We start from the raw sequence: 13,760 nt of genomic DNA on the forward strand, positions 1-13,760 counted from the left end.
AAATTTGCAGACGGCATACATTAGTCAGTTATTAATTGAACATTTTAATAACATTAATATTAATAGTCCAACTTGTTCACCATAAATTAAATGTGTATAAGATATGCAGACCTTTTCTTATTCATATTCACTACCTTGTTTCCGTTTTCAGCCCAGCATTTTTTTTTTAACTATTATGTAGTCTGATCTGTAAGATTGGATTTAATTTGCTTTTGTTGTTGTTGTTATTATTATTATTATTATTTTTTTTTTAGTAAAGTCCCTTATGATGACATTTGTTGGTGCTAAACCAACAAACTGAATTGAATTGTAATCCAACTAAGATGCCAGCAGATGTCGACAGCAGTACAGGAACCTGTGTTGGGCCTCAATAAGAGATTGTTCAGGCTGAGGATGAACAAAAAACTAATAGCTCACCTTAAGTCACACTTATTACCCACCTACAACTGCAAAGTGTCTCAGTACAAATATGTTCTTTCTTAAGATAGTTCAACATATTTCATGTGTCATTTGGCCAACCTTTTACGTCTTTTGGTCTGGCAGTTTTCATGCCTGGGTGTGGCTAGCGAAACGTAACTTAGATTACCAAAGAGATACGGTTAATCCCAACTGATATATGAATGTCCATAACCAGGACATTAAATTTTCACACAGTTTTACATTTGAGATTTTTTTGTTGTTGTTCTTTTTATTTACTCAAGTCAAGTCTGATAGTAAAATTTTGATTATCTGAAACATTTAGACATGATTAAAAAAGAAAACTGTAAGGAGAAAAATACTTTTTCAAAGAACCGATTGTGACTACAGTCATGCTTTAGCTATTCATCACAAAATTTAGCAAATACTTCCTTGTTCTCCTGACTGTTTTTACGTAAAAGAAACAAATTTTAACCAGAAAGATGTCGGCGTGTTGTTACAAGCGTGATACTGAACATGATCTCAGTGGTTCTTACTGGAAAGTATCACTTTTAATTCAAACATATTTGAGTTACAAAAAAAAAAAAAGCTACAAGAACATGTCGTCTCTTTCTGCATGATGTCAGCTGCTCAAATGCTTTTTGGAAGGGCTTTCATTATGGGACCCCGAACTTCTTCAGCATGCCGTCAGGAAACAAGAGAAGGTAGACATTCAGCACGCAGGAAGCTGCTCCACATCTATTCCTGTCGTGGCAGCAAGAAAACAGAAAGTCATAGTAAGCATGGTTCAGCTGAGCCACACGTTTCAGAACCATGATGACAAAGAGACACTTGTTGTAATTAACAACAGCACATCGAGGGAAGCATGCAGCTCTAAAGTGATGAGTTATATTTTATTAACAGTGCCTTGCAGATGCATTCATGTTGTCATGGTATGACTATGATCTTTATTATATTTGAATATAGAAAGTTATGTGAGAAAGTAGAAGAAGAGATAAGATGCATGGCTGTTAAAAGGAAGGAGCTGATGTGCAGCTGGGAATAAAGTTGCAACACTTCTGAGCTTTGCCACATATTCTCATTTGGATTTAAGGTTGGACTTTGACTAGGCCATTCTGACACATTGTGATACGCTGCTACTGCAGGATTAGGGTGATTTTTCTGCTGAGCTGTGAACAGGTTTTCTCCGAGGACTAGCATCTTGCATGTGGCTCCGTTCATCTTCCCTTCCCCTGTCAGCATGATGCTGCCGCCACCATATTTTGATGTTCAGGCGATGCAGAATGTTTAGTTCTTTTCTGACACACACATTAAAAAAATATTTTTCTCAGAGGAGCTTTTTCTTATGCTTGTAAAGTTCTCTGTTCCTCGTGTCAAAACTGGATTTGTTACAATGAAGGCGCCCTTCCACGAAGGTCAGAGTTTACGTGTGGACGACTATTGCATTTAAGGTGACGGGATGCCTCTTGCTGATTATGCTCAATAGTCGATGAAATGAGGGAGAGGGAGGCATGTAGGGGAGAAAGGACGATAACAGTAGTGAATTCTGTGTGTGTGTGATTGACAGAAACCGACTGCTGCAACAGCTGCGTATCAGAGCAGACACAGTGCAAAGGTTGCTGCTATTAATACACATAAACATAAGGAGACACTTTGCATGTACTTTACGACATTTGTTTAATGACTTCTTAGCTAAGCTAATATCACTGCATCGCATTATTTCTCCTTAATTCGTCATTGTCAGAAATTGTCATGTGTAGGAAAACACATCTGTGCTATGTGACACATTTAGGTCGCAGGGTATGCGTGGTGCGTGCGTGCGTGTGTGTGTGTGTATATATATGTCAGACAGAGAAGATGTTGTGATGGTTCATATTCAGCGGACAAGGGTCAGTGTCCTCTGAGCTGGACGGCTACAGTTACGATTGAAATAGAAAAGTATTCTGAGTCTATAAAAGCAGTATGCCCGGGATGATAACACAGAGGTACAAGATTAGCATTTTGTCCAGAAGCAAACTGGAGCAATAACCACAGAAAGAGCCAAACGTTCACAAGCACTCAGCTGCAGCTGAGGCCGACCAGGTTGAGTCAACGGGTGGGGGGTAAATTACATCTGAGTCAGCACTGCAGATTGCTGGAACGGAGATCCACCGGGGCCAGGTTTCACAGCGCGCAGACATTTGGACTCTGAGGAATGCTCAAAGCCAGTTGTCACTTCATTCATGTTGTGCAGCGGACACGGATGCAGGTTTACGGCCAACAACCAGAGACGCCCACTGTTTCCAGCAGCTTTGGATTAGCTGTCAAGGCAGCGAAGGATCTGATCTGGAGTTTTAAAACAGAAACTCGCTTTGAGAAACGGATCAAGGGGGGGGGAGTGGAGGAGGGTTCATTTCTGCATCTTTCTGGTCATGACTTGTTGTTTGCAGCAAAGGTAAATCAAAGTGAGTTATGTTTTACATATTGTACATAGTAACGGCATTAACGTTAAAATTTTACACACTATTGAATCTGATTGGGTTTGTTTATGCTAAGACTGCTGCCCTCAAATGCTGACTCTCCTGTTTTAGTTTGGGCCTGGATTCGGTTCTGGTGTTGCTTTCAGATGTTCCTCAACACGGTGCTGGTGGTCCTGACAGACCTGGCTGCCAGGTTGCTTGGTAACAAGCTGTTCAGGCAGCATTTCCACCTGCTGCTCTCAGCTGTCCTGGTGTTCGGCCCTGCGCTGAGCCTCTGGGTTTCCCATCACAGCATCTTTGCCAAGAGAAGCCACTTCCTCTATAGGTAGGATGGATCACTTCCTGTTTATGCTTCTCAGGGTTTTTATATATTGCTAATGATGTTCTCTTCAACGCCTTGTCAAACATATGAATTCCCATTGTACCCTTTTTCACATTTTGTCATGTTACAGTCACATGCTACTCTATGTATTTACTGTTTAATACTCTATTTACTCAGAATATGTGGTAGACCAACAAAAACTAGAAAATCCTTCAACTACAAATGCACTTGTGAGTCGTTTAGGATATGCCTATGCTTTGCACGTCGTCACCTTCCTAAAATAAGGGCCTAAGTTCTTTTTTGCCAAAAGTGATGAATTAGGCCATCAGTTTAGGGAGGTGACAATATGTAGGGACTATTCTTCTTTGCTGAGCAGATGAAACTCAGTCCAACTTCAAGTCTTGTTGCATAGGCCCAGACTTGGACTACGCTCAATATGAACATTTTAAAAATGCAAAGAGAATAAAGTCTGCCTATGTCTATTTTTCCAGATAACGTGCCAGTATAAGCTCAGTACTGGAGACTTAGATTTTAACACACAGACTGACTGACACAAGAGTAAATGAGGAAAAATTGACAAACTTCACATCATAGATACAGGTCTAAACATGTATGTAAAGGGTCACTTTGTGTTGCATATTATTTAATCAAGAATTTCCCCATGAAATGCTTATAAATGCTTATTAAAAATGCATATTCCAGGCTGAAGATAAAACCCTCCTACAGACACCGTCTGCTCCTCCTCTCTGTCCTCCAGGTTGTTCCTGCGCTCTGGTTGGGGCTGGACGTGTGTTTTCGTCGGGTCCTTCGTCTTCCTCCTCTCCTACTCCATCCGCCGCTCCGTCCTACACTCGCTCCGTCACCTCAGCAGGCTCGCAGTGGCAGGAGGGCTCTGGCTTTGCTTCTGTACACTGCTGGACCTCCTGGAGAACACCACAGGAAGCTGCTATGAACCTCTGTCCACTGGTCCAGAGGTCACCGGTGGGCAGCCTCTGCTGGTGCTCAAAGAAGGGGAGAGCAAGTCCGAGTGCCTGAAAGCTGGGATGGTGTGGCGAGGTTACGAGGTTTCAGAGGACGTCTTCCTTCTGTGTCTGTGCTGCCTGCTGCTGGCAGAGGAAACGTCGGTGTTTGGTCCGTATCTGAGGCTCGGGGGCGTCTCAGACGCCCCACTGAGGATCCTCTTTTTGCTCTGTGTTCTCCTTCTTGGACTGTGGATCTTCCTGCTGCTCTGTCTCTTAGCCTACTTCCCCCAGTTCCCCACTCAGCTGCTAGGAGGAGCGCTGGGCTGCCTCAGCTGGAGGGGACTGTATCAGGGCTGGTACCGCATGGGGCCCAGCTGGTACTGCCCAGGAAGGCCTGGTCAGGGACTGCTCAACATGAAGACCAGCAGCGCTGGCGCAGAAGACACACTAAACCATAATCACTACAATTAACCGATGAAAACAGATTCAACGCTTTGAGCTTAAACATTAAAAGTCTTTAAATCTTCCAACAAAAATTTGCCTGAAAAGTTTTGGCATTTTCTTGCACTCTATGTTTAAACCTGTCATTATTTTTGCATTAATGGTGCTTCAAACATTTTGCTTACAATTGTTGCACAATTTAAAGTGGATATATTATGCAAAACTCGCATTTTGCATGTTTTTGTGATTCTATTTAAGTCTCAACTGCTTCCAAAAGCAAAAAAAAGAAAAAAAAACACCAAGCCATTTTTTTTTTTGGCAATAAGTTAATATGATTCTGTTTAGTAACATTCAACAGGCACCAGGCTGTTACCTACCAACCCAAGAAGATCCACCATGTTTGGTCAGCTGGTTTTACTGTTGTACAATGGCTACAATACTCCGTCGTCAACTTACCAACCAGAAACCACTTTGCCATTTGTGCAGGACGCTCCATTTCTGCTTTTCAAGGATTAAGGTTTATATAATTTCTCTAAACATTGTTTGGGGGACGTGGCCAGCAGCAGCTTATTTGGATTTAAAGTGACAACAGACCCTAAGACATTTCCGAAAGCAACTCAAAATAGACTGATCAGACTAAAAGCTCAATATTAAAGAATTATTTTGTGCAAAATGCAATGAACATATCTGAACCTGTTCAAGTAACAAATTTATTACCAAAGTAAATAAGTATTAGAAAAGTAACATGTATGTTTGGATGTCAAACTGCTTGACAAATAGTCAAATATTTTTGCAGATAGTAATTTTACTTAAAAAAAAAAACATGTTGGTGACATGACTGTGTTTACGTAAGATTGTGTAGTTAGGACCCCATTTAAAAAATAACATTTATAAAAAAAAAAGTTAATCACTATGGTGTTTAATAGTTTATTGATAAAACATCTTCGGAAAGACAATATATACAAAATATTTTCCACTAAGCAGCAGAAAATAAAGGCTACCATCAGTTCAGCTGGTTCTTCACACAAACCTTACAGCAGCGCCGCATCTAAAACCTCTCAGAGATGCACACCGTTCACCCATTCCATTCCATCCGGATGCTGGAAACATTTTCCAATTCTTTTGGTAGCTCCATACAATCACCTTCATCCCACAATCCAGTTTAAATTCAGCAAACCAACAGAGAGAGAAATGCTAGAGTCCTTAAATAAAAACCCACACAAAACTGATTTCTTATCTGCATAATGATCCTAGAGACGATGTGAAACTGAAAGAAACGTTGAGTTTGGTGATCGCTGGAACCTGATGTTTGTTCCTTGTTGATATTAATAAGTGAAATACCGCCACACAACATTCAGCTTATAGCAGCGCAGCCTCTGAGTGCCAGTCGATTCCAGCTCTTCTAGTTCAGAGACCACCTGATCGTCACAGTGTCCATACTACTTTGCCAACTTTCCGTTTGTTACCAAAAGGCTGACAAATCCGTCTTCTTCCTCTGCAGTGTTTGCAGAGGAAGAAGAGTGACTGAACCTACGACCAGCCTGTCTTCGTAAGACACAGAGCTCTGGCCGGCGTGTTCTAAGATGTGTTTGCTGCGACACATTTTGGACGTATAAAAATGACTTAACAGAAATGAAGTATTGGCTGATGAAAGAAATATCAGGAGAAGGTTGGGATTGGGGAATCAACAGAGTCCAAAGGTTCCCATCGACAGTTCATCAAAGCGTCATAAAGCTCCTCACTGTGCTGCATAAAGTCCTTGTTCCACAGCTCCACGTCGCATTCAGGGATGGGCTCTGGAATAAATCCCACCAAGATCATCAGAAAAATAATTATTCATCCTGCTTCTCTTTCATAAAGTTCGGTATTGTTCATGAGATGAATCGCTTCCAGTAGAAATGATTATTGGAAAGCGATCAAGGATTTTTACCTTCTGTGGTGTCATCATCAGCATCTTCAGTTTGCTCCTGGCCCTGCTGGACACAGACCCAGGATTACAATAAAACTACTGTCACCGGACCATAAAACAACTAAAAGTTTAATCAGAATCCTAAAAGTACATCAATACTAATCTGAATATATCAAATTTTCAACCAGGAAAACAGATTGTTTATTCTGTTAGAATGACTGAGCAAATGCTATTGCTACCTACAGGTATTGTTGATAGTTAGCTCCAATGCATTTATACAACCATATTGTTGTAGGTTCATCAAATTACAGCCTATAACAGATTTAGATTTATCCATAAAATAGTTTACAGTAGAGATGTGCTGATCAGGTTTTTTCCTGCCGATACCTATACCGATCACCCATGAGGGCCGATACACCGATACCGATCACCGATACCGATCACATAATTATTATTTATTTATTTTTTATCATAAACACTACCGGTTACATTATGTGGAAAAAGGAACCATGAATTCACCTTAATTTAGACAAAAACTTGTTTTTAATAACTTTTTCCAAGGAGAAAACTAAACAAAACAGGCATTGTGCAAATTGTACTGCTATTGATAATACTCTTTAACAGACTGATAACATATGAAGGCTCTGAAGAGGCTAAATAATACAAAGAGCCAAAATAAAACCTCTCAACATTGCCAAAAACATTCAAGTATAAAACTTAACATTCAAAGGCAAAAACAGGTTCCATTACAATAAACAATCCAGAGTTACTGAATGAAAACTTCCTGTTAGCATGGCGGCTAGCTGATTACTGCTAGTTCTGAGTGGCTGTTTCTGACTGAGCGGAGTAATTATGCAGAACAGGGAGGAGATCGATTATTTTTTTAGAGATTATTTGTCTCATGTTAAGACAACTAAAGTTTTAATACGCATGTAAAATTTATTTTTTTAGGTTAGATGCTGCAGCTTTAAACAGGTTCGGTGTGAGAGTCACTACCAGGTAGAGCAGAAGCGAAGCTCCGTCTGTCAAATATTACTACCTGTAGCGTAGCAGCGGTTCAACAGCGAGAGCAGAACCAGCGTCTTACATCGCAGCTCGAAGACTTAAATAATTTTGCGGGTTATTTGTTTAGCTTTCTGACCGTCATGCTAATCCGGGTGAGTGTTTGTAGCTGTGCTTTACCTGCTATCTGATCCTCCATATGTCTTTTTTACTGCAGTGAGCCTCGATGTAGCCAACCTCCGTCAAGTATGGCACTGTTTTTATGTCGTATTAGCTTCGTTGTGTTGATGCATTTTGACGTGCTTCAATTTTCCGCCACAACACGCAAACTTCCCCTTTCACTCAGTGCGTTATAGTTACACATCGCTTAGGATTTGTTGCTGCACGTTTGCGCAGTGTGAAGGAAAGAGGAGACCAGCTGCACAGGCAGGCTGGAAATGAGATGCAGGTGATCGGTATCAGCAACAAGAGCCAATGATCACCGATCATGCACTTTTTCATGAAAATCGGCCCGATTATGATCGGTGAACGATCGATCGGCACACCTCTAGTTTACAGTCAACTAACTTGCACCAGTTGATCAGTTTGTATTTATTTTACCTGTACAGCTCCCGTCATGTCGGTGGACATGGGTGGCATCCCCACGGGAGGCGGGGGCATCATGTGACCTGATGGGGGGTAACCGTAAGCCCCGTAGTTATAGTTGTAGCCGCTGTTGTAGCTGCTATTGTATCCGCTGTTGTATCCGCTGTTGTAGCCGTAGCCACTGCTGTTGTAGCCACTGTACTGGTCGTAGCCCCCCCACTGAGGATAGTAACCCCCCTGACTTCCTGCTGCGTGGCTGCCGTAGTAACCGGTCTGTGTCGGGTTGTAGCTACTGTAGCTCTGAGTCTGGCCTCCTGGGTAGGTCGTCTTTTGGCTGAAAAACAACAACAAAAAAGGAGATTTGAAATATTGTCAATCTAAAACTGTCTGAACTGAATTATTCCGTAAAACTTAAAAATGCAGAAAGCCTTGACCTTAAACTTCTATAATTAATAAAGCTTAAGTTTTACATTTGAAAGGCTCCAGGTCAGTTCACCCCTTTGAAGCACTTATTTCAAGCCAACAAATGTGTTTATAAACTATTTTCTGGTTAAACAATTATTTAATTCAAGGTGAAATATTAAACCCTAAAATTACGTTTTTCTAAAATCCGTTTATAATTGTCACCCCAGAGTTTTAACTACTTGGATAACTTTAAAATACATCTACAAAGATACAATTAAATGTTTCAATCAGATTTTTTTTGTTTTTTTAAAGTCTGAGATAAATTTCTAAAAATCAATGTTGATATTTTCTGTTTTTAAAGGATCCTTTTCTTTCCTCAACTCTTCATCTTGTAAGATGCGTCGTACCTTTTCGCCACAGCGATGCTGAGCCTCAGGGTTTTCCCCCCCAGCACGGTTCCCTGGCACTCCTCTATCGCCGCCTTCTGTTCGCTCTCGTCACCGAACTTGACGAAGCCGTAGCCTCTGAAAAACCAGACCAAAGTTACGCCTCCTCTGCCCACCGGTTCGTGCCACATACTTGCCATGTATTAGCCACTTATGAGAAACAGAATATAATGGGTATTATTATGGTAGAACTGAAACTTGCTGTTTTACTTTTAACATGAGGTAGCATCACTTGAATTGTGAGTTGCTCTTGCTTAGCCTATATGGGGAAAACAATAGTTTTAGCATAAGACGGCAAGGAAACATTTCTTCAGCCTTTTTCGAAAACAGATGAAGATGCACTGGTGGTCAACGTCCAAAGCACTGCTATCTGAGTAACCAAGTTTAATAATAAAGCACAAAAAGAATTTTAATTAAGAAATTAAAATCGCACAGAGTGGTCAACGTACTTTGAATAGCCGTACTGGTCGGTGACTACTTTGGCTCCTTTGCAGGAAGGGTACTTCTTAAAGACCTGATGCAGCTGAAAGTCGTCCACTTCAGAGGCCAAGTCTCCCACAAACACTGAGAACTCCGGCCTGAAAGAGCAAAAAAATTAATAAATAAAAATGATTAAAATGTCTATTTGTGCACACATAAAGAACTCAGTGATTTATTCGAAACAATACTGATAAGCAGCAAAATGTAGCTTCGTGTTTGACAAATAAGCTGAGCTCAGGTGTTATATGTTTATGAGCAAACTACGAGAAATGTTCTTAGTTTTAGAATAATAGCTAAATTAATACAGTGGATGGTCTGATTTACCTAAGGGAAAAAAATAATTGAGGTTCAACATTTGTATCTTATTCAATTAAAACATTCTATTGTTTATTTGGCTTTTAACAGGCATAGTTAAAGACACACCTAGAAAGCAAGCAGGAAACTAAGTAGCTGAATTTAAGCTGGATCATCCCCGACAGTTGAAAAGACAACTGTCATTTCCTGATCTTTTTCCGATCATTAAACGCACCACAACTAACACAGACTGAAATAGATGTTGTAATCTATGTTTATGATGTCATTAGCGCTACGTTGCTTGTGTCCAGCCAACTTGCGCGATGTGTCCAAGCACTAAGTTTGGACATTGGAGCTATTTTGGGAATGAGACTAATGATAAAACCCTGGGAGAAGCTACTGTAACAACTGTCTTACATCTGAAGAAATGTAGGATTATTATACAGACAGAAGGGGTGAAAGCGACCTCTAAAGGAAAGTAAAGGTACGATACACAAATCAGATCTTACCCTGCTTCTGGACGTTTTCCGTATGTGGCATAATTTAGCTTAAACTTCCTGGGCTGCAAGTGGGGGGGAAAAAGAACGCAGACATTAAGGCAACCTCAAACACCAAAGACGTGTAGTATAGCACTGATATTGCTGGAAACAAAAAGTGGCGTTATTATTGTTATTTAGGTTTACATACCTCCACCACCCAGACCAGCCTTTAGCCCCCTCCTCAGTTAGTTCCTACCAGAGACTCTACCAGGGCAGCCCATAGCTTGGCCGGCCCACTGGGCCAACAGTACTTCAAACCAAGCAGTGCCAAGCAGCTCATAGCTCATAATGTCACACACCACATGAAACCGGCATCTTCAGGATGGGAACATTTGTTGCTTTACATCAACAGGCCTTATTGTCCAGCATTTGTCACACAAAGTCACATAAAACCATTAAAATGACACAAGTACTAGTGGGTTAAACTGATCACAAATACTCAAATGTTCTACTGCTACACACAGGTGGGTATTCATAAAACAAAGTACATCCGAGGCGGGCAGAGCTCTGCTATCCACAATAAAAGAGTTAAGCACTGAAAAGGCCCAAATCTACCGCTGAGAAAAGGAAGATGGCAAGAAACTGTCAATATATTAATATCAATAGAGAAACATTTATTTCTGATATGAGAGCTACTGAAAAAAAAAAGTGAATATTTTGCTGCTAAATCAAACAGCTTACCGGGTTTGATCCTGGAACCAGTTTTCCGTTGAGTCTTTGTACGCAGCGGTCGACGCTCGCTTCATCTGCCAGCTCCACAAAACAGTAACCCGCTGAGCCACTGCGGAAAGACAAAGAGGGGAACAAACTGAAAAAGTTAAGCAAAAGGAAGGCAAGTGGATAAAAGAAAAGAAGGTGCAAATGTTTAACAGAGAATAAGTTGAGAACAAGTAACTTAACATTCAACAACAAAAAAGTCAGAAAATTTACATTTAAAGGCTTTAACAACAGAATCATGTCTGATCAGTAGTGTTCTGCATTTCCTACCCTGTTATCCTGTGAGTGATGATCTTGACTCCCAGCGGTGACTCTCCCATACCACTAAAGGCCTGCTTGACAAAGTTCTCATCCATATATGGGTCCAACTAGAAATAAATAAAAGAGGTAACTATGTCACCGTCAAATAAAAATATATGACTCATGTAGAAAAGGGTATGGATGTGTAGGAGATTTCCTATGCACCCTGAACGCAACACAGGTGTGCAGCTCGGTAACCCCACAGATAGAAAAAAAGGCAGCAAAGAAGCAGCTGAATGACTGTGTGCGTTCATAAACCTGTAAGTTTTGTTATCATTCATGCTATTATGTTTCGGTTAGAGAGGTAATGTGCCGATTTATTTAGCTGTATAGTGTATTTACAGCTTTGCTTTATTTTATGTTTCCGTTGTAACTGTGGTTCTAATTGGCTTGTATTATTCTGTTTGTTTACAGAACCACACACACACGCACTTGTATACCTGTATACCTGCTTCATGTACATTCTGTCGGAAAGGATATAAAGAGTACAAATTGAACGGGACTCTTCCTGATTCATTCCACATCCACATCTGTTCCGCATCCACATATGCTAATAGGTGTTCTGATCGGACACTCTGAGGCGATCATTGCCAGCTTAAATCCAGAGGCCTTCTCAACAACTCAGAATAAAGTTGTGTGGCATTTAGAAACAATCTTTACCAAATATTACTAAATTAAACTTTGCGGCTTTTACAGGATTTATTATTGTACATGTAAACAATCTCTAATCACTTTTTTAAAAATCTTGATATGAATGAGCATGAATCAAGCATGAATGCAGAAAACGTTTAACAAAGTTTTGCAAAACTTCAAATCCCTAGTATAGATAATGCATTGGTATGTTTTTAGCCAAATAAGAAAAAATAAATGAATGAAGCAAAGTTAATAAAGTAAGTCATTACTGTCACCAAGACACTAAACAGTAAGTAGTTCCTGCCCCTAGTTTGTGCAAAAACAGAAAAGCATCAGTGAACAAAGTATTCATAGTACTAAATATACATACTGCACTCATGTAATTTTGTTAATTTTATCGTAAAGACTGTTCTTTTCTTTCTAAACAAGACATTTAAATTTACTGCAACTACTTTTGACTTGAATATTTCCGCTTGGATAAAAGACGATACTTCACTCGACTAATAAACTATTTTCGGCCCTCCAGAGTTATGAGATCTTTAACGCTTTAGGCTGCAGTTCTACATGTCAGACTTGTTAACTGTTAGCTTATATTTAGCTAACGTTTCCTGCGGCATGACAAAGCGCTTATCCACAAGTTAAATATATTCGCACTTTTATTAAACTTTTAATGGTAACCTAAATTAACTTTTAGATAATTTAGGTTACCATTTAGTTCTAGAGAGGAGTTTCGAGCCATACATACAAAGCACTTCGGCGGAGGCATATCTGTCTTCATGGTTCGTCAAAGCTAACCAAGCTAGCTATATGCGCGGCTAAACTAACGTTGGGAAATAAAAGCAAAGATTGGGACTTACATCACCCATCCACAGGCTGTTTTGCCTGTTAAACATCATTGAAAGTAGTATCGACGTGACACTATAGAAGAAACTGTTGAGCAAAAACTGACAAAGTCCTCACTGCAGAAATTTGCAACCCACACGTCGACTGACTTCCGTCTTAGCAAGCGTAGAAGAGCGAAGGTTGCGCGGTGCTTCCGGTAGGAAGCTGTAGAACTAAATTTCAAAATAAAATGAAACTCACAAACTTTCATAGTAAATTACTCTAAATAGCTCAGATACTAATATGAAAAGGGCGAGTAAACGTGTTTCAAAAATATAAATAATGAAGCCGTTTCTTTTTATATATAAATATATGTTACTTGCATTTGTTTATTTGGATCCTCATTAGCCATTGCCGTAACAATGGCTACTTTATCCTTGGATCCACGTCATAAAAATATATATATATTTGTTACAAAATCAGATACGCACAATTATGAACCATATCGTAGAAAAAAGTCAAGATTTGCGTTGCTGTCTGAGCTAACCACTCAGTCTGTAATCTATTTGACAAGGAAGAGTTAAATATTATTTTGTAGATTACTGTCACAGGAAAATGTTATCGTTATTGAAATATTTATGGAACGTTAACAGAGAATGTTTGATCAAATATTAAAATATTCAATTTCATAATTTTGTGGACAAATTAATTCATTAATTTTTAACGTTTATTTTATTTATTTATGGAAAATAATATAATTTAAATAAAAGGAATAAATTACAGCTTATTATTGTGATACTTTTAACTCAGAAGGTTATCTAGATTAGAGAAGAAACAGGGGTATTAGGTCGGTTTACTTTAGAAGACTAACTGAATTTGATTAATCATTGAACATAACCACAATTTTAAGTATATATTCGTAATTTGCAAATAAGAAGGTCCCACCGAGATTTGAACTCGGATCGCTGGATTCAGAGTCCAGAGTGCTAACCATTACACCATGGAACCACATGCTGTCATTTACGTG

General features: G+C 39.7%; 2 protein-coding genes and 1 non-coding gene across 5 annotated transcripts; 1 reads left to right on the top strand and 2 right to left on the bottom strand.

Annotated features, from left to right (window-relative positions):
- Positions 1-2,515: 2,515 nt before the first annotated feature.
- Positions 2,516-4,696, top strand: fitm1l (fat storage inducing transmembrane protein 1, like). 2 transcript variants are annotated; one of them, XM_007565090.2, is made up of 3 exons: positions 2,516-2,861; positions 2,988-3,201; positions 3,956-4,696. In XM_007565090.2, the coding sequence occupies exons 1-3, from the start codon at positions 2,612-2,614 to the stop codon at positions 4,629-4,631; spliced, it is 1,140 nt and encodes a 379-aa protein (XP_007565152.2). In that variant the 5' UTR covers positions 2,516-2,611; the 3' UTR covers positions 4,632-4,696. The 2 variants fall into 2 exon arrangements, with proteins under 2 accessions (XP_007565152.2, XP_007565151.1); XM_007565089.2 differs by having other exon boundaries at positions 2,754-2,851.
- An 818-nt stretch (positions 4,697-5,514) lies between these two features.
- On the bottom strand, positions 5,515-12,935 carry trnau1apb (tRNA selenocysteine 1 associated protein 1b). 2 transcript variants are annotated; one of them, XM_007565091.2, is made up of 9 exons: positions 12,769-12,935; positions 11,249-11,346; positions 10,943-11,042; positions 10,232-10,284; positions 9,398-9,526; positions 8,910-9,026; positions 8,113-8,431; positions 6,532-6,577; positions 5,515-6,397 (listed from the first exon to the last, which is right to left on the bottom strand). In XM_007565091.2, the coding sequence occupies exons 1-9, from the start codon at positions 12,805-12,807 to the stop codon at positions 6,261-6,263; spliced, it is 1,038 nt and encodes a 345-aa protein (XP_007565153.1). In that variant the 5' UTR covers positions 12,808-12,935; the 3' UTR covers positions 5,515-6,260. The 2 variants fall into 2 exon arrangements, with proteins under 2 accessions (XP_007565153.1, XP_007565154.1); XM_007565092.2 differs by having other exon boundaries at positions 6,532-6,574; positions 12,769-12,934.
- A 734-nt stretch (positions 12,936-13,669) lies between these two features.
- On the bottom strand, positions 13,670-13,741 carry trnaq-cug (transfer RNA glutamine (anticodon CUG)). Its single transcript has one exon. It is a non-coding gene; the product is annotated as a tRNA-Gln (tRNA).
- Between the last annotated feature and the right edge of the window lie 19 nt (positions 13,742-13,760).

This window comes from Poecilia formosa, unplaced genomic scaffold (assembly GCF_000485575.1).
Source record: "Poecilia formosa unplaced genomic scaffold, Poecilia_formosa-5.1.2 Scaffold172, whole genome shotgun sequence".
Classification (NCBI taxonomy): Eukaryota; Metazoa; Chordata; class Actinopteri; order Cyprinodontiformes; family Poeciliidae; genus Poecilia; species Poecilia formosa.

What these genes read in the sequence shown, in the direction of transcription:
- trnau1apb (XM_007565091.2), bottom strand. Translation starts at nt 12,807, where the DNA reads ATGATGTTTAACAGGCAAAACAGCCTGTGGATGGGTGAT. An exon ending in TGGTTCCAGGATCAAACCCG is followed by an intron (nt 10,285 to 10,942) that starts GTAAGCTGTTTG and finishes CCCCACTTGCAG; the next exon opens with CCCAGGAAGTTTAAGCTAAA. An exon ending in TGATGATGACACCACAGAAG is followed by an intron (nt 6,398 to 6,531) that starts GTAAAAATCCTT and finishes GATTTATTCCAG; the next exon opens with AGCCCATCCCTGAATGCGAC.
- fitm1l (XM_007565090.2), top strand. Translation starts at nt 2,612, where the DNA reads ATGCTCAAAGCCAGTTGTCACTTCATTCATGTTGTGCAGCGGACACGG. An exon ending in TGCAGCAAAGGTAAATCAAA is followed by an intron (nt 2,862 to 2,987) that starts GTGAGTTATGTT and finishes CTCCTGTTTTAG; the next exon opens with TTTGGGCCTGGATTCGGTTC. An exon ending in AGAAGCCACTTCCTCTATAG is followed by an intron (nt 3,202 to 3,955) that starts GTAGGATGGATC and finishes TCTGTCCTCCAG; the next exon opens with GTTGTTCCTGCGCTCTGGTT.